Genomic DNA, 23940 nt, shown 5'->3' with positions numbered 1-23940 from the left:
ATTAATCCAACGCATGACTTATTTTGGCTGCTAATAGTATAATTATCATGGCCTAAATTATGCTGTGGAATGAAAAAATGAAACTACTGTGACTGATTAAATGCTATCAGTGTAACGTAGCAATGTTAAACCACATCATGGCATGTTTTGCATTACAAAAACATTTTGTTAAAATTTTAGTGTATTGGACGTGTTGACTTGCCGTCATAAAAAACTTGTTCTTGCCAAGCAAGGAGCAACAAAAATCAGTAGCAACCTTATCCTTATTTCTGCTTTACAGCTGTACCTTGTAAAATCAGTACATACAGTAGTCTGATTATTGATGTTGTCAAAATACATTAACACAACATCAGTTATTCTACTTATTATTTTCTTGACAGTTGGTTTTGTATAATGTAATAATATAATGTCTGAAAACTGCAACAAATGTTAACTTAGGCTGAAATTATAGCCCAAGGTGGCATACTTATGTTGCTTGTTTTATCGAAAACCAAAATAATTCAGCCTCCGAAGTTGAAAAACATTGGAAATCATTACATCCCCAAATTTCAGAAGCTGGTATCCGTGAATCTTTGCCATTATTGCTTGATGAATGACTAAAATGATTAGCATATTGTCAAACTATTTGCACGGCTCTTTTCTGTTGGTTGACGGATCAGTTCAGTAGTATGTAAGTATAATTTGTGTTCAAAAAATGTTTGCTAGATGTGGTGATTTTCTCAATCACATTCAGACAGGTGCCAAATGAAACAGAAAACCTGGCCAAACACCTAATTTCTTCCCTTTCATTTGTCACCCACCTGTATCAAGTATGTGTAGTCTAGGGCAGACTTCAGATTACCTCTGCAGGTCTGTGTCATAACAGGAAAGCACAGGGGAATAAATACATCTGACAATTATTTACTTACAGCGGCGACAAATCTGCAAAAAAAAAACACCCAACAGCACCGTCTGTTCAAATATTTTGACTGCAGTGCAGTGAGCTGGAAACGTCACATGGAAAATGTGATCAAAATTAACCATGAAACAAGTAAACATGGGGCCTTTAAAAATCAAAACACGGCTTGATGAGCCAAGTGAAACAATGTTTGGTCCCACAGTAAGTGATATCCATCATATTCATATTGATTCATGAACTATTGATAGTGCAGTCTTTCGATCTCAATCACTGCTCTTTGTACTGCTCTCTCAGCTGCACTCTTTTTCAGTGTGAACTTTGATCTATTTCAGGTTTCAGTATGCAGCATCCCACTTTGATTTGAAGCATCAGAACAACACCCCTGCCCTCCGAATGATAATTCTCCCTCAAACACAAACTCAGAGCCTGGATTTTAGCATGCACACACTGGCATCCCCATTCATCACACAATCGCTCGACCGCAGCATCACAGGGTGGTTTGGGAATAGCCATGGCTACAGCCACTAGCGTCCCCGGAGTTCAACTCCTCTGTAACTAAGTGTCTCGATAATAAATCAGAGATTGGAATTGATAACAGAGCTGCCTCCGGAGGGAGACTGCCGCAAGTAGATCCAAGACACAGACAGCTGGCTACTGGGCCACTGTCCCTGTTCCTGTAAGAGGCCTGTTTGATCAGTTCATTTTGTTATTTATGGCTCCAGACCAAAGGAGTCATATGTTTCAGGTAAATAAGCAATTTCCTTTTGGCTTGTTTCCTTTGTCTGGTAGCTCTCGTCCTTATTGCTCTGTGCCTTTATCTCTCTGTCTGCTCTGCAAACACCTTTGTGTTTTGCCTTTCACTGCGAGCACATGGAAATTAAGTAATGCGATGAGTAAAGCATCAATGTGTGACAGGGAAAAAATTTGTGTAGGTTTAAATGGTACAATATATTTATGGGGTGGAAAATGTCAATGGTTTTCATTTTGTACTTGTATCTTATTCTAATGGTTTGTGTTGAACTACACAAGATAAGAACCATACAGTACTTCAACATCGGAGAAGATTTTGGCCACTTGGGGGCAGCGCACCGTGCTGTGAACACATTACTGACAGTATCATTTTTATTGATGAGATGATATAGTGAACTTAATCAACGTTTGCTGGAAAAACGCTTTCACAGCGCCTTGTGCCAACCGCCCAGGCAGTTATCGCGGGCAGCAGAAAAAAATCTGTGAGTGTACGTGGGCAGCAACAACTTCATAGCCCTGCCGCCGTGATCAACATCGCTTCCCCTCCGCCGCCTTCATTTATTTCAATAAGAGAAGGCAGTTAGTTACCGCACTGCGGTGTGAAAGCCCCTTGAGATTATATTCAATTCTTAGCATCTCACAATTCTGCTGTTAGCGCGAAAAAGCATTAGACAACAAACACAAATATAACCTGGTGGGAATTTCTACTGTAACCTATAGTTTTTGATTCCCAGACAATAATACAGCCACACACTGTACTGGAATTCATCACAGACCTCAACATCCAAGAGACAGCAGCCTCACACAGTAAGTATAAATTCAGGCTTCAAGGGTACAGCAGTGCACCTTATAAAGAATGATCTACTAAAGTAAAGTGTAAAACACGCAGCTCTACAGGGCCTCATAAGGTTGCTGAGAGCGGAATAGTCATGAGGCTGATAATTCTGCAGATAACTGAAGGTCAGCCGTATGGATCAGCCCGGGTCACATTGCTATTTGTGGATTCCTTGGAGATACACACGCCAGAACAGTGTCTAAAGTATTCAAATACTGTAGATTCAGAATCATAAATATCCGAGCCGACTGACAGAAAATTAATCTGCAACTATTGATAACTGAGTAATCGGAAAATGTCAAACATAATCCGGTTACAGCCTATCAAATGTGAGGATTTGTTGCTTTTCTATTGTAAACTGAGTTTCTTTTGGGTTTGGATTGGACTAAACCAGCATGAAGACATCCCAAGGGGCTTCTGGGTAATTGCCATGGGCATTTTTCATGATTTTCTGATTTTTTTTAGTAGAATAAATGATTGATTAAAAAAGATACAGAAAAAAAAATTGTAGTTGCAGCCCTCCTTATGTTGCAACAATGCATTATATTACGTTTAATGACTGAAACATTTAAGTTACATTTTCCTGCAATTGTCAAAATATGAATTAAAATGTTTTTAACCCTCATGATTTTTATATTTAATAATGTTACATATGAGTCAATTAACATTTTATTAATGGTAGATTACAAACCTTCAGCATTTATTGGTCATGTAATGACATGACAGACTGTTTTTTGGTCTGCAACCGTATACACCTGCAACTAATCATTATTTTGATTATCAATATTTTTGTTTATTAATTGACAGTTTAGTCTATACAATGACAGCTTAAATAGCTAAAAAGTACCTCAGTTTCCTAGAGGTTACATCTATAAAGTCAATTGTTTTCTCCTATACACAAACCTATTTAATTTGTAATGATATAAAAAGAGAGAACTATCAAATGTTTGTCGTTTTCCCTTGATAAATGGCTTAAACGATTCAATCCCTGATGATAAAATAAAAGATTGTTTCAACAAGTATGACTAGATGCAGAAACATTAATTCACTCTCAACAGCAGCTCACACACAGACAATAAGATACCCTGCACTGACACATGCACAAAGCATGCAAAGAAAACACACACACACACACACACACACACACACACACACACACACACACACACACACACACACACACACACACACACACACACACACACACACACACACACACACACACACACACACACACACACACACACACACACACACACACACACACACACACACACACACACACACACACACACACACACACACACACACACACACACACACACACACCACTTTGACCCGCAGCCACACAGTGCTGTACATAAGCCATCTCAGCCTTTGCGTGGAACAGTAATAACATATGACAGAACCCAGATGGCATCCTGCAGGCTACACACATGAAGATCAGGGAAAGGGGACAACAGAGCAACCAATGACATATCTCACATTCTTCAACACATACACGTACACCTCAGCTGAGCGTGCCATACTGTTAACAGCTCTGTGATTAATGGAAACAGGTTTTCTTGTACTGTTCACACTATATTCTGGAGCCTCAAAAGCCTCCTCCAAGATAAGATGAGCGGTCAGCATTTGATTGTATGAAGTGTCGGTAATAAGATACAAAGAAGGGTCAAACCCGGTTAGGATGGCACTCCACATGACTCAGAATTACCCTTCAATTTACCTTTTGGAAGTTGCAAAGCTTTAGAGAGAGAGAGAGAGAGAGAGAGAGAGAGAGAGAGAGAGAGAGAGAGAGAGAGAGAGAGAGAGAGAGAGAGAGAGAGAGAGAGAGAGAGAGAGACGTGAATGTATTATGCTAATCTAAGGACTGAGGCAGCATGAGAAAGAAATGAGAAGCAGTTTCACTTTTCCAATTATGGAGATGGGCACTGAGAGTCATTTACCGCAAGGGATGGATACAAAAGGCTCATGAAGCTTTAGTGCTGCATTACTGCCAAACAAAACAAACTGGTCAGGTATCTCATTATCTGGATAACCTGAGTGATCAAGTCAATAGTAAAAGGACAGCTTTCTTCAATCATACAATTATGGATATAGAAAATAGAAGCAAAACGACTTCACAGACAGGCAAATGAGAGATCACTAAGATTTTGTGCTTCATAATTTCCAATCCAATGAATTTCCCCACTGGGGTTAAATAAAGGTGTTTTTTATTTTATTTTATCTTATTTACAAGATTTCCCCTGGAGATTAAGTGTTTCTATGCATGTTTTTAAAGGCATAATTTGACATTTCGTTGTTTGTTTAATCTGTACGAAAACTGAGAGGCGAAAAAGAGAAGTTGGGGTTATATTACGTGCTGGGCTATGTCTTGGTGAGGAGCCTTTGGATCCCTTTGAAGGGTCTGTTTAGACTCTTCGATTGTCAAATCTAAGAGTCTCAACCTGATGACTGTCTACTAGAAGACATCTAAGTAAAGACAAAAAGGACATTTGTATATGACTTCCATGTGATATCAGCATTTCCACTGCACTTCCACTGAGAAACAGAGTAAATACATTTTCCTTAGTAATCCTTTTTAAGTAAAAAAAACAAACTAATGATAATAATAAAAATCACTGCAACCGACACCAAAGACCTTGACCATGATATTTCCAAAGGAATCTCAGATTAGAGCCACCTTTCAAAATTTCAAAACTAACACATCTGTACACAAACAAACCACTCTCAAACCGAAATAGACAGCTCACAAACCCTGTGACCTGTACTTAAAACAAATGCATAATGACAGCTAGTCTCCCTCTGAATGACCAGAAGTCACTGGCTACAGCCCCCCGCATTAGAGAGCACACATAGCCTTGAGTGGTTGATTGGAACAGCGTAGGTTGTTCCTTGAACCTCAAATGTTTACTCAAATCACATAATCTGTCACAAGCTATTCATCATTGAGAATATTTAATCTTTTTCCAACAGAGTACAATACTGTGCACCTCTGCCTACTCTAAATAGCAACATGACTGAAAAACATAACTGAATACAAGTGGATTAACATTTGTGTGGGTTTTCTGACGGGGTAAATCATATATTGTGCCAAATACAGGGGAATAAAGAAAACACTACTAAATCGCTAGAGGGAGGAGGTGGTGCAATTCACTGCTAAATGTTTTCTGGGCCATCATAAATGATAAATGATGCAGGAGATGTGTCAGCTTTCAAAAACAATGTCTGTTTACAGAGTTGGGATAAATGGAATTGAAGGTAAACATAGCTGCAAACCAAATGAGCGTGAAAATGACTCCAGTTGTGCGAGGTGTTCTCTTTGTAAAACATCAGTCACATATTCCGAAGTGCTTTTTTCTAGGTACTCAAACCTTGGACAGTGTTTCTATCCGAAAGTGTTTCCACTGCATGCCTACATATCAGAGTGCAGACGAGAGAACGGCTAAGGATCTGCTGGGCTTTAGTAATGACATCATGATGTGCAGTAGGTGGGCAATGTGGGCCTGTGCGACAGATCTATAATAGATGATAGGTTTTAGAGTGGGACTGGTGCTGCAGCACAGCTCTATGCCTTACCTGGGTTGTGATTACATAAGTGCTTTACTGAAATGTTGTGCAGGACACATCTCCGCGCCTCTCCAACTCAATCTCTTTCCCACTCCACACCACAGATTCACTTCATCTGCCCTTTCTTACATGCTCAACTCTCTAAAGTAAAAAGCACACACACAGGCCTGTTCACTCACACGTATACAATCCCACATTCACACACATAATATCACCACTCTCTCGCTTTGACAAACACACACACACACACACACACACCCACACAGAAACACAAACCATCTGTTCGCAGGCTTGTTGAAGCGCATCAGCTGTACCTGGTTGCTGGTTGAGCTGCACTCTCTCTCCTCTATACCCTCAAGCCACCGCAAGTGTATAGACCCTGATTCAGATACACTGGGTCTTAGTATAAAACCCATTTGGTAAAACCCCAACTCGTTTTCAACTCCATGAGAAAACAAGTGTTATAAAAAGGTGTTTGCTTGTCGTAGTTATTTCTGCATACTTTTGAACCGTTTATTGCAAAACGGCAAGGAGCAAAATCTGTCTGATTTGGGTTCAAACCACTGTAGTAGTGACAGTCATCCAGAAGAAGTTCCTGGAGAGGGCGGGGGAATTCACAGAGCTGTGTATTCCTCTGGATGATGTTATAAACCAAGACTTGACAGTGTTTGGTTTTCCGACGGATCCGAGACAGGTACATAGCAGCAATACTTGTTATTTCGGCCATGGTTGATGACGTAAAGAAACATTGCTATCTAAACAGTCGTGTCTCATGCAAGTAATGTGAATATTGAAAAAACACAAATGCATAGGCACAAAAGATCTTGTGGTCAACCTTGCCGTATATCAAAAAACCTTCTAAAGAGATCTCTAAGCAGCATCAAGTAACCCCATAATGGTCGTCCTGACCCAAAGGAACTAAGATCCTAAGTAAGGAAACACTACATTGAATAAACCTATTGCAACTTGAGAGCACTGAACAGCTGGTATTATTAGAAGCACAGTCCTCAAAGCCAGTTTCCATTTCCCATCATGTCATCATGCACTCTTGGCTTTATATTTATGCTCAGTGAAGAAGATCACTCAAGAGCACTACCCCCCACCCGCTCTCTATGCACCCCAATTATAGTCATTAACGGTTCATCCCAAAAAGATAAGCCAGGGTGGCCAATGATATCTAGGCCTAAGTGAGTTTTGAAGTGACTGGAAAATGAAATGTGTGAGTTTAATAGGAAGTGCAAACTGCTGCAGTTTAAACAAATGGCGGGTTGATGAGATTGGAGTCACAGCCATCTGAGAGGAGAGTTAAATGGAAAGAATCATGAGAGCTGTCATCACAGTAGTTGGGGGTGTAAGAAGAGGTGAGAAAGATGACAAAAGTGTGAAAAAGAAGAGGAAAATAATCAAGGAGGTGTGAGAGGTGGAGGAAGTGAGCAACAGGAGGACTGACTTGACATTAGGTAGGATACAGAGGTGGCAGATTTTGGGTTGCAGAGGCTCTGTCAGTGGAGGAAAAGCACATGTGAAATTAAAAACAACTGGTGATGCTTTCCATGTAGGTCTATCAGAGTCCTGCTAGTATGCAGGCTTACTCACTGTCATGGTTTACTGGGACACACTAAAGGAATAAAGCCTGGACTTTTCTCTCCATGACAAGACATTTGACAAGTCATGACAGGAAAGGTATAGGTAAAAACTAATGTAATTAAGGATGGCTCTGTTCCATTTAACTGTCCCAATGTGTAAGCATGCACAATACTGGGAAGCTGAAACTGACACCTAAACAGGCTCAACAGTAACAGTTCCTGAATTGCTATTGGCAACCATTCGTAGAACTGGCAACCAATTGTTGACCTTGGATGGAATTAGGGGCAACCACTTTTTAACAAACAAAAACACAAACAGCAAAACATGCACCCAAAAATAACCTAATGATATTTAAATATTGATGTGACAGTCAGAACCTGAACCACACAACTGCATGCAACAATGATGAATGTGACAATGGTGACGTGCGTTAATGAGTTTACTTGCACCACATGCGCACAGGCATCTGTTTTAGAGACAGCGTTGAAGCAAATTAAGTTGTTTCATTGTGGGGTAATTAATGTTGCGAACCCGTCAACATCACAAATGCATGTGCAAATTGATTCAACTGACAAAGAACCAGATGAAACTGAACGAAGAACAGAAAAAAAGACTAGATTTTAGGGGCTTTTATGTCACATTTTCAATAATAATCTTACGTATAAATGCATAGTATCTTAATTACTCAAAATAATAGGTGACTTAAAATGGCAACCATATTTTCAGTTTCGGCAACCAAAAGCTGATGCCTGGCTGCCAGCCTGGCAACCACTTTCAAGAGTCAGTGTTGAGTCCTGCACCTAAACACCATTATGTGGTGTGGTACTCAACTGCTTCTTCACATCAAAGCATGTTTTTTAGGTCTTGGGCAGTACTTTTACATCTGTGGTAAATAAATGTGTAAAAGTACTTTGTACCTCCAGAGGGAGCTGTGCAAATCTGAAAATATGCCTCAAGTGATGTGTACAGTGATGGTGAGAGGTTAGCGTGACACACCCGATTCTCCCACTGAACTGTCTCTGTGAGCGCATGGGAGAAGTTCACCTTCAGGACTGTGCGTTTTAACATGGAAGAAGAATGCGTAGAATAAAAGATATGATATCTCTGGTTCTGCTGCAGTTGATTTTGATCTTATGGATTCAAAGATATCTTTTGACGTTATGTACACCTGTTTTTCCTGCTATGACATGTCAGATGCTCTGGAAAAGATCTATTGGGTGGTTGTGAGTCCTTGTATTGGATATCAAATAAAGTACATTGTAGTCTACATATCTATCACTTTACTTATATTTTCTCATATATAAGCTTCCTCTTAACTAAACACAGCAAACCGATTTTCTTTTGTTGTTGTTTTACTCTGCATATACGGCCTACACGGGGAGAGTGGGTGTGAGTAGGTCATTCGTCTTTATAATGGGTTACAGGCCAAAAAAGGTAGAGCAACACTGATCAGATACAAGCAGGAAAAATAGTTCATGTAACAAAATAAGACTTCTATTACACGCCAAGACGTTTCAAACCCTTTTCACGTACCATCATGCGTGAGACATTGAAAAGTATAAAACATCTATTCAGCAGTAACAGATCACATACATTTATTATGCACAGAATTGACTTTGTAACATTTTCCTCTAATTGTCTAAACCTTGCGGTAGCCTCACTGATCTACTTGATTTAAAACCTGAAAGGTTTTATTAGTCAATCAATCAATTAAGTCATTTTTAAGCAAAAATAAAAAACATTTCCCAGTTGTATTTTTTCTTGATTTTGTGATTGAATATTGTAATCTGAAGGCCTACTTGAACCAGATTGTAATAAAAGCAGTAAAGGTGTGCAAATCCTGTTTGACCCAGATCTGATGATAAGTGAAAAGAAAGGCAGAAAAGAGTTTTTCTGAAAAGGGATGGGTGCAGGAGCATAGATATAAAAATGAGAGCCGATTGTAAAAACATGAGTATTGCCTTTGATTCAATTATTATTTGCTAAAAGTGTAGTATGGGTGGACGGTGCTTTTCACTGGTGGACAGCCACAAGAAAAACAACTCAGGAGGAAGGTTCCCTCCCTCAGTAGAGCCATTACTCTGCACATTCCACTGCATTATTATGTGCATGACTTACCAAAGAGCTGGCGGTGGAATATAAACTTCCCAGCTAACATGCCGGTGATAATAGCCAGTATCCAGCATATTACTTTCAGGATGTTCCATCCAAGGCCTGGGTACTTGTTGAACAAGAAGGAGAAACAGTTGCCCACCACAATCATATGGGCCTCTGTCTGACTGTGAGAGATGGGGTCCTCTGCGAAGATGAGGAAGTTAAAGAAGGTGACGAGGTAGGCCACGATGAGACGCGACCACGGGTGCTGGAAATAGTAGCGAAAACGGGCATCTATTTCCATCCTGCTGAGCCGGCCAGCCACACTACACCTGGGATTCAGAGAGACAGACAGACAAAGACAGGGAGACAGAGAGACAGAGAGAGAGAAAGAGAGAGAGACACACACACACAAAGTGCTTCTTTCAGTCAGATTACATTACACTGAAATCAGCAGGGCAGATTAGAGTGAAAACATCCCTTAGACTGAGATTAGTGGTAGGAATATAACTGAGTGATTGGGATTATGCTAAATTCAAACAACTCCGATCAGCACCAGTGCCTATTATGCACCTACATGGAGATTCTTTAAAGCAAAAAAACAGGGTTTCCCAGCAACCATAATATAATATTGCACAAACATGACAGAGGGGTCTTGATTCGTCTGGTTGGTGACGTCGCCATGGCAAAGAATCAGTAGCATTAAAACTGTTTTAAACTGTTGAAAAGCTATCGTGTTAACAGAGCTCACGGCTTAAGAAGAAGCTGAGAAGAAGGACAAGAAGTTGAAGCTTTAAAAACTTAATTCTTCATCAGCCAGCAAAAACAGGCTGGGGTGTTAAGTGTCATACCTGGATAAGGTAGAATCTTGAAGCGCTTAGCTATAGAGTGCTTGATTTTGAAAGGCTTATCCTCTCAGGCTGGCTGCTCTGTGCTCCCCTCAAAAAAACTGTGGCAGCATTACGCAGCTTTGCTTGGAAAACACCTGCCAAGCAGCAGCCGCGCTTGAGTAACTTCCGGACAGTCCACCCCTCTGTATTTTTTAAAGCCAATTCTCATTATAGACATTCATTCACCCATGGTCTCCACTCTGAACTCCCTTCACTGTGTGACTGGTCTGACTTTGCTGGACTGCTCTTCCAAAACCAGTTCCCTGCTTTGACACGGTTTCCTAAAATACCCCCACAGTGGGAATTAGAGATCATGTAACAGGTTCGAAAATAGACTGTTAAAGTAAAACACTCATGTGGGTATTATTAAATATACCCCAGCATCATGTTCGTCTTGTCATTATGTGCCCCTTGGGTGATACTAAGGTAATGATTCCACTAATAGAGGTTAAAAATACTAGTAAAATGCTGAACTAGTGTTTTTTCTTTATCCAATTCTAACCATTAAGAGGAGTGGTTATGACATATACAGTATGGGATATGGTAGTGGGCTATAACAGACAATGATGGAAATGCACTGAAGTCTACAGTTGAATTTGCAAGATCCGTGATATGATAATCACCATCTTCATCATCCTGTAAATCTTGGTTTTCAACTAAAAAACATAAAAATATTATTCGGACTAAAGGGAAACACACTGAACGGCCCCGGTCACTATTCATGCAAAATCTGTCAATTCCTGAATGGACTACCGTGTTGAAAGCATTAAGTCTGTGACCACACACACACACACACACACACACACACACACACACACACACACACACACACACACACACACACACACACACACACACACACACACACACACACACACACACACACACACACACACACACACACACACACACACACACACACACACACACACACACACACACACACACACACACACACACACACACACACACACACACACACACCCCAACAGTGGTGACGCCAAATGTCACATCACCGACCCCACGTATCTCGGAGATAACACAAGCTTGGCTGGAATTATCCGATTACACAACTTTAATGTCGACGCACCCGGGAACATCTGGAACAGCCGAAAAATTCGTGCAAGCCCTACCGTCACCTGCACATGCACCTTGGTATTAACGTGCGTGTGCGGTAAATCACCATTATAATAACACACACCTGCCCCACGCCGTTCTTCCTCTCAGTCGACACCCAGAACGAGAAGCCCCGCTCCCGCACGGCTCGACTCCTGCTACATCAAGCCGACAGCGGCGCTCTAATCATCCCAAACACGAGATGATATGGGAGGGTTATAGAGGGATTATCCATGCGACCTGTTGTTGGTATACAACAGAGACACCCCCCAAATCCGCTGCCATTGTGCTGGACCGTCCATGCGCCGGGCGGGCTAGTTCAGCCGGGCGGTGCTTCGTCAGCGGGTTCCCGCCGGACAGGGCAGTTTCCGGGCTGGTAACGGGACGCTGCTGCTGATGCTGTTTCTGGAGGGTGGATGGAGATAGCTGGGTCCAGGTCCACACAGCAAGCATAGCATCCGTGCAACGAAATGTAGCCAACACATTGATTCACCAGCGTCAAGTCAGCGTCAGTGTAAATTTACAACTTCCGCCCTCAGCTTTTCAAGATAAAACGTATAGTAAAAACTGTGATAGTTTATACGTGTTTGAATATTGAAATTCCTGTCATGAATGCGTGGTCCAGAAGTTTAGTGTTTATTTATTTGTTTGTTGTTTCGGTTTTGATTTTTTTTTTCTACATTTCGGCATTTAAAGATTGATATTTTAAAAAAAAGAAAAGAAAAAAGCGTTTTATTTAAAAACCAGATGCGCAATGAATTTCAGCCATGGTATCATGTTTCTTTCTCAAATGAGATAAAATGCCGTAAATATTTATATCTATTTGTTTGACAAGAACCAATCAACTTAAATCAATCACTTATCTCACTTGAGGTGTTTAAAAATTCTAAAAATCCCTTAAGTCTTAACCTGGACAAAATTAGTTTTCTTTGACACAAAGCACACCCTTATTTTCGAGACGGGTTTACATCGTTTCCGGTGTGTCTGCTGTAACCATAGACTGTGATCACAAGCTGTGTAAAATGAAATTGCCTCAAACTAACTGACAAATAAAAGGCCAGGTAGCCTACTGGTTGGTTTTTACCTGATGGAAACCTTAATGTGACAGGTTTCGAGGGGAATCAATAGGTTTCAATAGAGGTTTTAAAATAGTTTAACATTTGTGCTTGTTTTTGGTTTTTACTCTACTGCCTATACAAGATATGCCTATCTGCTTTTAATTTCATGTGTTAAAAAGGTAAAACGTTATTAGACTATTTCTAGGGTTTCACCATGATTATAACAAGTCAGATATTTTTCATTTTTCCATTTTAATTTAGGTCTCTGATCTGTTATAACCAGGAGATTCCCACCTCTTGTGGCAGTGGATCTTTTTCGGTGTGAAATCCTGCAACATCTGGAACCCTCCAGGCTTCCTGTCTCTTCTCTCTAGCCCTTCTACACCTCTTTAATAAATGAATTAATAGATTTTACATCTTTCTGTCACAAGAGAGAATGTGAGCTCTGTGTCACAGCCACAGTAGTGCCTGGCTCACTACCTGTCCTTTTACATGTCAGTTAGTTTGAGGCAATTTGATGTCATACAGCTTTAATGAAGAATACGCCATATGTAAGCACAATATAAACTAAAATACATTATTTACAGTGGGCAGGTCCCACCCAATTGATATTTAAGTGCATTTTAAAAAAAACGAATTTGACATTAAAACAATAATGTACAAGCAATAGAAACACATGACAGCAGGGGTTGTTTGTGTCCCTGGCGTCTGGGGCTGCAGGGTAGTCCAGCGTGCAAGCCAAAAACATAACAGGCCTAATAAAACTCTTTCTCTTACATGAGCCATTCTGCCGCATAATGATTATTTTCACTTTTGTTACTTTAGGTGCATTTTGTTGATAATACTTCAATACATTTACTTAAGTTATTGAACGCAGAACTTTTACTTGTAATAGATCTGTTTCTTGTGGTATTGCTATTCGTAGGCCTACTTATTAAAATCATATGAATACATCCTATACCACAGTTTAAAAAAACTTTTTATTGTAATGCACTACAAATGTAACTAATTATTAATGGAAAATTATATAAAAACACATAAAGAAAAACATTTAAATGAGTGATGATGGCGAGTGAGTGAGTGATGATTATGATGACATAACATAAGTAAATTTAAGACGAAAGAGTACTTAAATACACAATAAACAAAGGAAGTAGAAAATAAAACAATAAATACACAATAAATAAATAAATACAAACAATTCAATTGAAAGGTAGCTATATAATCATATTTCATTCACACACGTAAGCAGATTTTGTTATGCATACTTAGTAATGCTGCTATAGGCATAGTCTAGCAGGGGAATAATGCTGTTTCTGATACTCTGAGGTCCGAGATATTCAACTTCTTCCCCGGAGTTGTTTGTGTTTTGTCGTCTCGCAGCTCTCTGCTGATGGTTGTGGTGCCTGCTGTTGTGGTCCTACAGGACTCTTCCTGCTGCTATTATTACTATTATTCATATACTATCATTAGTCTTATAAATTATAAAATTTGTAGCCATAAAAACATCATCAGTAATGTAGCTCATTGTATCACAGCTGTTATCACCACTACTCATCAGTGATCATATTTACCACCATAATTATTATCATTGTCATATTCTATCACCTAAGCTGTAGCTGTTTCTACTATTCTACTACAGTATATTAACTGCCATAACATATAAGTCATACTCACATTACTATAGATATTATTATAGTTACTGTTACTTTGTTACTTGCATTTCTGTGACTGTGAATAATAATAATAATAATAATTCATTTATACAGTCTATGGTCAGTCTCTGCTCTCTTTCTCTCTTCTTTTCTTCCTCCCTAACTGGTCAAGACAGATGTCCGTGACATGATGTTCTGTTAAAGGGAAGGTTTTCGTTGCCACTGTTATCACAAGATTGTCGGATTACAATTATTATAATTATAGCTACTTTTATTATGGATAGTTCGACTTGATGCTGCTCATGGGGGAATTGTTGGGTCTCTGTAAATCATAAATAAGTCATAGAGTGTGGTCTATACCAACTTTATATGTGAAGTGTCTTGAGATAACTTTTGTTTTGATTTGACACTTTAAATTAAATTGAACTCAATTGAATTTTTAGTATATCAGCTGTATAAATACTTTTCCTATCATTAATCATTTGGATAATTCCTGAATTCAAATGTAATTAAAGGTTGGCTGAGATTTAGAAATGTAGCTTTCTGGATGTGAAATTTTCCTTGTAGAATTATTTTTTGTTTTCATACTGGATAATTACATATTTTGCTTCCGATTTAATGAAGGGATTGTTTTGAATGTCGAAATAGTTCGCATTTTTTCCATCTAAAGTCATACGGACACTCCCAGAATAAATGTCTAATAGTTTCTTTAAATAGTTTTACTGTGTCCTTTTTTTTTCTATTTTTGTTTTACTGTGTCATGTGATGTTGATCACGAGGTGCGTGGGGGCGGGTCTTGTCGATGTAGTCCACTTCCTGCTTCCCTGCCCTGGTTTCGCCTGAACAGCTGCATCAGCCCTTTATCCGACGAAAGACACAATGTCACATCAAACGGGTATTCAAGGTAGATGCATTTCTCTGTTTTCACTGACTCTGTCTTGTCGTGCATTTTGCCGTACGGGTGTGTGATTCCTGGGCGAGCTTTTAAGTCTCTGCAACAATAATTAAATACAACGGCAGGCTAGCGTCAAGTTAGCTAGCCACTCCTAGCTAGCTTTGAGCTACCGTGATGTGTGTGATCAACGGTGACCTGTTTGGGCACTTTTAGGACGTAATCCCTGGGTATTTAGTCAGTTCGTGAGCAACCTATATCACGGCTACGCCATGTTTATATTTCACAAAAGTGCAAAAGGCGTTTGCGCCGTAGCTTCTCAGCATAAAGCTTAAATATTGCAACGTTAGTTTAGCCTTCTGAATGGATGGGCGACGCCTTTATTTAAACAAACTGCTGCCCTGGTATGTTCCTATAAACATATGAATAGCACTGGCATTACTTGCACTATGTTATTATACAAATGGACCTCTGTAGGGCGTGACGTCCTGTTTGTAAATGGCAGCAGAAATGTTTACAGTCTGTTTTGAGGGAAAACAACGTGCAAATTATGTGAGTTTATAATATTCAGGGAGATGGCAGCTATTATAAATGTGTCTACTAACCTCATGCCACCATTTAGCATGGATGTTTTTTTTTACAAATTAAAACTAGGATGTGTGTTTTTCTCCTCTGTCAAAATCGGTCAAGTTATTTTATATACATTATAAGTTTTAATGTCCTTCAAAACTCATATATTTGTGCATAATTCCATTGCTTGTAAAGGACAAAGCCCTGTGGAAATAATGTTTATATATAATGTATCATAGAATTTAACATCTACCTTCTTGTCTGCGTTAAAGGAAATTGTTCCTTCCTGCACAATTTATTCTAAAAACTAGCAATCATGTAATGTATTTGTAGCTGGACTTGTTCCCTAGCAGTCGCTGAGTTGTTGGAAATTGAAATGGCATTGTCATTGTAGCAGACATTGTTAAAATGCTGATTTGGATGGGAATAAGAGGATGTTTCATTGTGACTGGGTTTGGGGGTCAAAGGTGGTTGGCTTTCAGTCACATGATCTGTACTGTTGAAGTGTTACTAGGGAAACCCAACAACCTTCTGGCAATAATGACAAAATATAAAGAATATAGTATGTTAAGGTGTTTTCAGTATTTTTTTTGCCCTGTTAGAGTTTTTAAAATGTTCGAATTGACTAAAAGTCTGCGTAAAGGCTAAATATTGGACACTTGAAGTATATTATATATGATAATTCTTCGTTGTTGTATAATATTTATAATATCCAAGATCTGTTTGTTTTCACAGGTTAGTTGGAAACTCGGCTCAAAATGGTCATTTTAGCAAGAATGTGCTGTCGTCAAGCAAGCATCTGTTTAAAACAGTAGGACACTGATCCCTTCTCTGTCTTTTCTCAGCGGGTAATGATGTGAAGGACATCTTTGCCAGGGCCAAAGGCGGGGACCAATATCGAGTCTTAAAGGTCGTCATTGAGGATGGTAAGCAGTGTCCTAGAGTTTATTTATAGTTTCTCTGCCAAGAAAACGCTTGACTCTTCCTTCTAACCAAACTTGTACTAAGGCTGACATTAAAATGTCAACATGACTAACAAAAACATGCACTGCTGAAATCTTTGTTGCACACGTTTGCTTTCCAGAGCAGCTCTCTATGGGTACCACCGGGAAGGCATCAAAGAAATGGGATCAGGAGTATGATTCCTTAGTGCTGCCCCTCCTCGAGGATGAAATGCCCTGCTATATTCTGTACCGGCTGGACTCCACTAACAACCAGGGCTGTGAGTGGATATTCCTGGCCTGGTCACCGGACCGGTCCCCTGTAAGAAAAACAAGCCCAGACTGGCTTTAATGCACAGCTTCACATACTTCACATCATTTCTCCTCCTCTGCTTTCAGTATCGGATGGGTGGGGTTACCACATCGAGGCAGCAATTTCATGTACGCTTGTTGAAAAACTGGATGAACAGTGCATTCGTTAATTACAAACAGACGGCTTTAAATCTAAACACAAGTAGATTGTAGTGCTTTCAAAAATGATGGCGTTTAGTCTAAACCTCCCATCTCTGACTTAAATGTCCCCTTCTTTAATCTTTTAGGTGATATAGGCTTATTCTGCTCTGTCGTTTCCTTGTCATCCAAGTGTGTGTGTTTTTTTTATTTTATCTGAACCACTTGTGGGATAGAGTCACTGTGATTCAGAATAGCCATGACAAACACACATACAAATTTGTCTTTAGCAGTGGAAAGAGGAATGTTGCGAAGAGAAACCAGTGCCAATATAAAGTGCCATGCAGGATATTTGTAGCACTCTAACTGCATGGTGAAAATGAGCTCAAATTTACTTTCTTACAGCCATAACTGAGCTCAACATTCCTGCCCTCTTGCTTAAAGCACAGTGTTTCAGGTTGAGGCTTGCCTGGAAGTTACAAAATCCTTTCACAACCACTGCATGCTGCTGCCTTGACTGAATTGGTCTATTTTCATTTTGTCATTTAATTTTTGACTAGACATGTCAAGCAGCAATGCTTTTTTTGAGTGGGTTCCCTTTTTTGTTTGTTCTTCATTCAATCTACAGGTAGCATTAATGCTGTGAAACATAGCAATGCATTAGCAAATGCAGGAAAGACAAAGGGTGCTAGCCTGTTAACATGGATGTAAACCGTGCAGGTTTCAAAATGACCAAAAAAAAATGCATTCAACCGTAACACTGAAAGTAAGAAAGTTTGTTTACGCGGAAAAAGATTTGCAAGAATGTAATCCATCCTCCAACAAAATTGCAATTATGTTCATAACATGAATGCCTCTTTTCATTCCATATTAAAAAAACAGTATCAAACATTCATAATGGAGCAAAAAGAAAGAACAAATGGATAGTTAAATAGAATTTAAAGCTCATAAGACGCCAAATTCTTTATAATCAACCATGAGTGAAAAATAATATAATGACACTTATATTATTTCCAGTTTTCTAGAATATATTCTCCAACTTTTCTTCATATTCTCAACAGGTGCGACAAAAAATGTTATATGCTGCTACCAGAGCCACACTGAAGAAAGAGTTTGGAGGCGGGCACATCAAGGATGAGGTTTTTGGTACCACAAAGGTAGGTCTTGCAACAGCAACCCTTGAAGTGATGTGAAAAGCTATTTTATGACCTCAAGCATCCAACTCAAACAAGTTAAGCTTCATTCTTATATGTATATGGAAACTAACATGAGAAAGTGAGTCAGTCTAGAGTATATTGCTGTATGAAGAGTGAATGTGCCGTTTTTTTGGCCCCCAGGATGAAATGACTCTCAGTGGATACAGGAAATACCTGACCTCGCAGGCTGCTCCCTTGCCCCTCACTGCTGCAGAGGAGGAACTGAGACAGATCAAACTAAATGAGGTGCAAACACTCACACCTAAACACACAAGCAAACACAAAGACATTTGGATTTTATTTCTCGGTCACCGTTCCCGTTTTGAGATCATCTTAGAGGAAACAAATCGCTCCATTGTAATAGTGTACGCATGTATCACCGCATGTTGACAAGTTGTATGGCTCGACTCTGTTCTGAAGTGAGCATGGACTGGTTCTCTGTTTCATTTCACTTCTCACTACGTCATCCTTACACTTCAGGATTCAATAGGGAGAAAATAGCTTACTACAGCTCACAGCAGTATTCTTCCTAATCACATCTCCTTTGTGTTAGATGTAAATACTGGCATAAACAGTTTGGAGTATCAATGAAGGCCAGCGTTGCATCCTTCCAAACAGCACAAGGTCAGCAGCAGAGCAAGTGTGCATATGCTTGCCCGGCAGTATCAACATAGCGCAAAGATGCTGATGCATTAGAACAGCAGGATGTTGGCAGAGATGAATCTATTAGGCTCACACCCATAGCTCCATAAAAAAAATCTTATTTACAGTCATAGAGCTGATTCGGCTTGAGCAATAAAGCTGTTAAAGAAGAGCTCTTTAAATGTGTTCAAAACTATTATTTCCATGTTGAGAGAGCTGCATTCAAATGTTAATGCACTGTAGCTTTGACTACTTGGCAGTGATTATGCACAAAGCACAGGTGAGCTGGATCATTGTGATTTGCCTTTGTTGTTTGCAGTGATAACATGGAGAAATACTGTAATGTGATATCCGATGCACTCTGCGAATGACGCCAGCAGTGTTTACACTGCTGATGTGAAGGGCTCTAGGGGTGTGCCAGGTGCACTCCAAAGTAGAAAGTAGAAAAACAGCCTCTCACGTTTCATTTTTCAGACTTTGTTGGACTGTCCTATAAATGAACCCAAATAAACTGTTCTTCTTTTCTGAGAAACTACATATTTTAATTGCTCCTCTCCCAGCCTGATACACAAACAAGAACTGTCTTTCTTACCTTATATGGAAGTGCTTTGAATGGTGCACTACCTCACCAAAGTATGGTCAATTAAAAGCAGCAGAGCAAATAGGAAGTGAGGTTTGTGCTCTTCCCACTTGACCAGCTGTTGAAGAAAGATAATATACTATATTAATCTGTACTGCCTAGATGAAAAAGAGGCTTTGAAATATTTATCATTGCTGTGCCTTGGAGACAGCCTGCCTTTTCACTAAGCAGATGGATAAAAAGACCAGCAATCCTTTTTGGTATGGGAGGTAGCTACATCGGAGGCTCAATCATGTTTGCAAGGCATTTCATTTTGTGGTGATCTAAAAATAGATGCAATCCATCAGTGTAATCCCCCCCAGCATTTCCAGTTTTCTGTGTGATTTCGGCGAGGCGCCTTGTCACTGCCAATACAAGCACCTCATGTTATCCTCATGCTCCAGCATTCAAGCTGCTTGTAGCACTTGTAAACCTTTTTACTTTCTGATGAATAAAAGGAAGACTATTTATTCTATTTCACTCATCCACAAGACATTATCAATAGTGTAAACCTCCTGAAGGAACATTGATTTGTCCCCTCATGTGATTGAATTTAAAGACCAGCTTTTTTTAAAAATCTAAAGAGCTTTCAAAATGAGTTCTGCCCAACTTATGATAAGTCAACATAATGACATAATGTGGTCACGTGGCATCTGTGTATGCGTAATAGGGCTGCGACTAGCAATTATTTTTGTCATCAGTAAATCTGCCGATTATTTTCTCAGTTTCATGGTCAATAACTCTAGAATAGTGATAAATGTCTGTCCCATTTCTCCAAGATGATGTCTTTTCAATGTCTTGTTTTGTCGGTCCAAAATTCCAAAGATATTCAGTTTAATATGTTGCTCTGTATAACAGAGAAAAGCAAGGAATCTCCCTTATTTGAGAGCCCGAATAATCAAAATAGTCAAGTAATTGCAGCTCTAGTATGCAGACACTTTCTTGTGAACAAAAGAAGTCACACACTCACACTTACTGCTTACCACAGGTTCCCGTTATTGATTCAGGAATTCATTTGTTTCTGCATAAATATGTCTATTAATAAAGAACTGACCTTTTTTTATGGACTCATATTATACCACCCATGTGTTATTTAAAGGCAAATTAAATATATTGGCTAAATAATGCACTGATCAGCCTTCTCAATGATGACCTCACTAATGTGTCCATGACAGGATAATAAGGCTAAAGTCCCTTGGGTGTCTGCGTTTGTGGTGTGTCCAGGTGCAGACGGACATCAGTGTGGACACCAAGCAGCAAACTCTGCAGGGAGTGGCCTTCCCTATTCACCAAGATGCTGTTGCAGCACTTGAACGTTTTCGGGATAAAAGAATCAATTACGTACAACTGGTGAGTCCTTAAGAGCATACTATTAGTGAGTAGGTAACCTTTGCTGGAACAGTCATTTGAATAAAAATCAATTATCTGTCTTTCATTATATATTGTTTGGGAAGATAGAGATGTTTTTGGTTAGAAGTTGTTTACAGACCAACACAATGAGTTACTCATTTCACCCAGAAACCCTTTGTTCCGCTCATTGAAATTCAAAGGGTACATGTCACAAGATCAGTTGAGTGCAAAGTACAAAGGAATAATTGTGGCACCGATGCTGCTTTGTCTCAGTTCCCTTTCTGTCTGTGATCCTAAAAGCTTTTCAAATCTGCACTGTGTTTTGTTTTGTTTTGACCCCTGACTGTTGAGCAGCACACCAACAATCACAGTAATTGGTAAATATTTCACAAACACACCTGAGAGCGAGGGTGGGGATTATTTTTTTTAGTTCTCAGTCACCATCCAGACTTTCCTATTTGGTCTGGGATTCAAAGCAGGACCTTTCTGGACACAAGGGCATGCCACTGACCTTGAGTATCTTTTTATTTTCCTTTGTCAACAGCAAGTAGATGCTGAACAGGAGCTGATTCGGCTGTGTAACACTGAGCCAACAGAGTTGAAAGACCTGCCAATGCGAATCCCTAAAGAATCTGCACGTTACCACTTCTTCCTCTACAAACATTCACATGAAGGCGACTACTTGGAGTCCACAGGTGAATAGTTTCTCACAAGTTATTATGAAAAGCTGACACGCCCCCTATTATTTCAATGCAGCTATGTTTTTTTAATGCTGCTCAGAATGGCACTATGTGTCCACTCCTCTCATTTTCTTTTCTCTCCCCCCCCCCTTTGCAGTCTTCATTTATTCTATGCCCGGGTATAATTGTAGCATCCGAGAGAGGATGCTGTACTCCAGCTGCAAAAATCCCCTGGTTGATATGGTGGAAAACAATCTCCAGATTGAGATTGAGAAAAAGGTGAGCACTTTGTCCGGACTATGCGCATGTGGTTTGATATCAAGCTACAGAAATTAGTCGACTGATCATCAACTGTTTTGATAGTACATTGTAATTTTCAAGCAAAAATGCCAAAAAAAATCCATCTTTCCAGCGTCCCAAATACTTTGTTATATACTTTGTACTTTACTTTGTCATATATGACGGTAAAGTGAACTAGTTTTGGTCTATTTGAATGTATGTTTTTTTTATAGACAAAAGCATTATTTGATAAATCAAGAAAATAATTGTGAGTAAAGTACATGTCAGTTTTCCTCCCAAATAAGCCCTGCTGACTTCAAACCAGTAAGAAAAGTACAGAAGTACACAAGACAGAGATCTCAATGTAAAAACATTAAAACTTTTACAACTTATTGAAGCTAATTGAGAAAATGGTTTTCAAAGCCTTCTAAGGGAAAATAAATTAATGAAGTAATGTGTGTAGTATGGGTCATGCAGAGTTTTAAATTATATTTTTAATAGCTGCACATCAATGAGATAGAACCTTATTTCTCAAAATGAACATGCATTGCTTCAAGAGTGTGTGTCAAAGTCAATTCTGCAAGTCCATCTGCTCATATTTGTTTTACCCGTTTCCCAGTTGGAGATTGACAATGGGGATGAATTGACTAGTGATTTCCTGTACGAGGAGGTGCATCCCAAGCAGCATGCGCACAAGCAGGCCTTCGCCAAGCCCAAAGGCCCTGCGAAAAGGGGTTGCCGCCGCATCACCCGAACACCCGCAGATGGAGAGGAGGGCAACTAAACAGACCTCAGCACCTGACCACCACCTCCACCCCGAGCACGTTCCACAGTGGAACATTCCTGCGATGGGGGAAATCATATTTACACGCTTGTTTAAAACAATAAGACAACTTCAAATTCCCACAAAGTTCCCCAGAGACCCAACTATGCACGCCAAGGACAACTGAGCAATGACACATTTCAGATTTTCCATTTGTAGCTTGCCAAATGGAAGCATATTTATGTATGTTAGAGCAGCCACAACAATGAATTTACAATGATTCAGTGAGGCCCAAATAAAGTCAGGCTTGAGGTTTTTACATTGTTGCCAGCTCTGAGACTTTAAAAATGTTAGTGTGACCAACGTGAACTTGCGCCAATATGATAAAATCCCCCCATTTTGAGTTCATGCTCAAATTCTTAACTTGCATTCCTTAAGTCTGTGTCAATTAATGTTTGAGTCTTGTGTGTCTAATGTGTTGATTGTTTGTCTCCTACTGTTTGCACAATGATGTGCTCCAAAGCAGAAAAGATATTATTCCACTTGTCTATTGATTCATTTTAACAGTGCATTTTATATTGGAAAATTTACTTCTTTTTTGATATAACTGTGGTTTACATGAGAAATCATCTGCTGAGAAACTTATTTTTCTATGCAAGTGCTGTAAATGTACATATTGTAGCTGTGTGATGCTCTATGATTAAGAAACAGTCTGGTCTTGGTCTGTTCTGGTGAATGTGTCAGTGAGGATCACAGTGGAAAGAGCAGGGGCTTCCAGAAATATTACATCAATACATCTCACGATTTCAAAGAGAGGAAGCTAGTCGAACTTTGTTGGTTCCCGTACGAGGGCACCCAAGCAACCGGATAGGAAAAGGGAATACTATAGTATAATACTAAGTATCTTGATCAAAATGTTGCCACATTCACTGGTCTACTGATTAATATTAGGCAAGCTACTAAGCTCACCTCATGTTTGAAAGGAAAATCATTTCCTTTATATTCATACATTGTCATTCTAAAAAAAAAAAATCATGTTCAGTCTTATTTGTTTTCTTACAAATCTTTCTTTTAAAGAGGAAAAAATAAAATATTTAAATCACAT

The 23940-nt window shown here is 39.4% G+C and overlaps 2 protein-coding genes across 2 annotated transcripts in view; one reads left to right on the top strand and one right to left on the bottom strand.

The window, feature by feature from the left end:
* The window catches only part of tmem117 (transmembrane protein 117), a 42683-nt gene extending 30611 nt beyond the window's left edge, over window positions 1–12072 (bottom strand). Inside the window, exons 1-2 of the mRNA XM_083916056.1 lie at window positions 11826–12072; window positions 9759–10066 (exon numbers count right to left, since the gene is read on the bottom strand). Coding sequence (XP_083772182.1) covers window positions 9759–10038 — 280 coding nt within the window. The 5' untranslated portion in view covers window positions 10039–10066; window positions 11826–12072. The remainder of the gene's footprint in view (window positions 1–9758; window positions 10067–11825) is intronic.
* Window positions 12073–15268: 3196 nt separating this feature from the next.
* twf1a (twinfilin actin-binding protein 1a) lies at window positions 15269–23939 on the top strand. Its single transcript, XM_083916818.1, has 9 exons — window positions 15269–15357; window positions 16761–16841; window positions 17000–17178; window positions 18368–18463; window positions 18644–18748; window positions 20988–21113; window positions 21658–21808; window positions 21951–22072; window positions 22692–23939. Exons 1-9 carry the CDS (start codon window positions 15333–15335, stop codon window positions 22854–22856), a joined length of 1050 nt encoding a protein of 349 aa, XP_083772944.1. The 5' UTR covers window positions 15269–15332; the 3' UTR covers window positions 22857–23939.
* Window position 23940: the final 1 nt, after the last annotated feature.

Source organism: Echiichthys vipera, assembly GCF_963691815.1.
Source record: "Echiichthys vipera genome assembly, chromosome: 7".
Classification (NCBI taxonomy): domain Eukaryota; kingdom Metazoa; phylum Chordata; class Actinopteri; order Perciformes; family Trachinidae; genus Echiichthys; species Echiichthys vipera.
The sequence above is the reverse complement of the archived record's forward strand: the minus strand, read 5'-3'. Positions and strand labels throughout refer to the sequence as shown.

Bases quoted from the DNA above. Each gene is read 5' to 3' on its own strand.
- twf1a (XM_083916818.1), top strand. From the start codon at position 15,333: ATGTCACATCAAACGGGTATTCAAG. The intron at 16,842-16,999 runs GTAAGCAGTGTC...TTTGCTTTCCAG, and splicing joins AAAGGTCGTCATTGAGGATG to AGCAGCTCTCTATGGGTACC. The intron at 18,464-18,643 runs GTAGGTCTTGCA...TTTGGCCCCCAG, and splicing joins AGGTTTTTGGTACCACAAAG to GATGAAATGACTCTCAGTGG.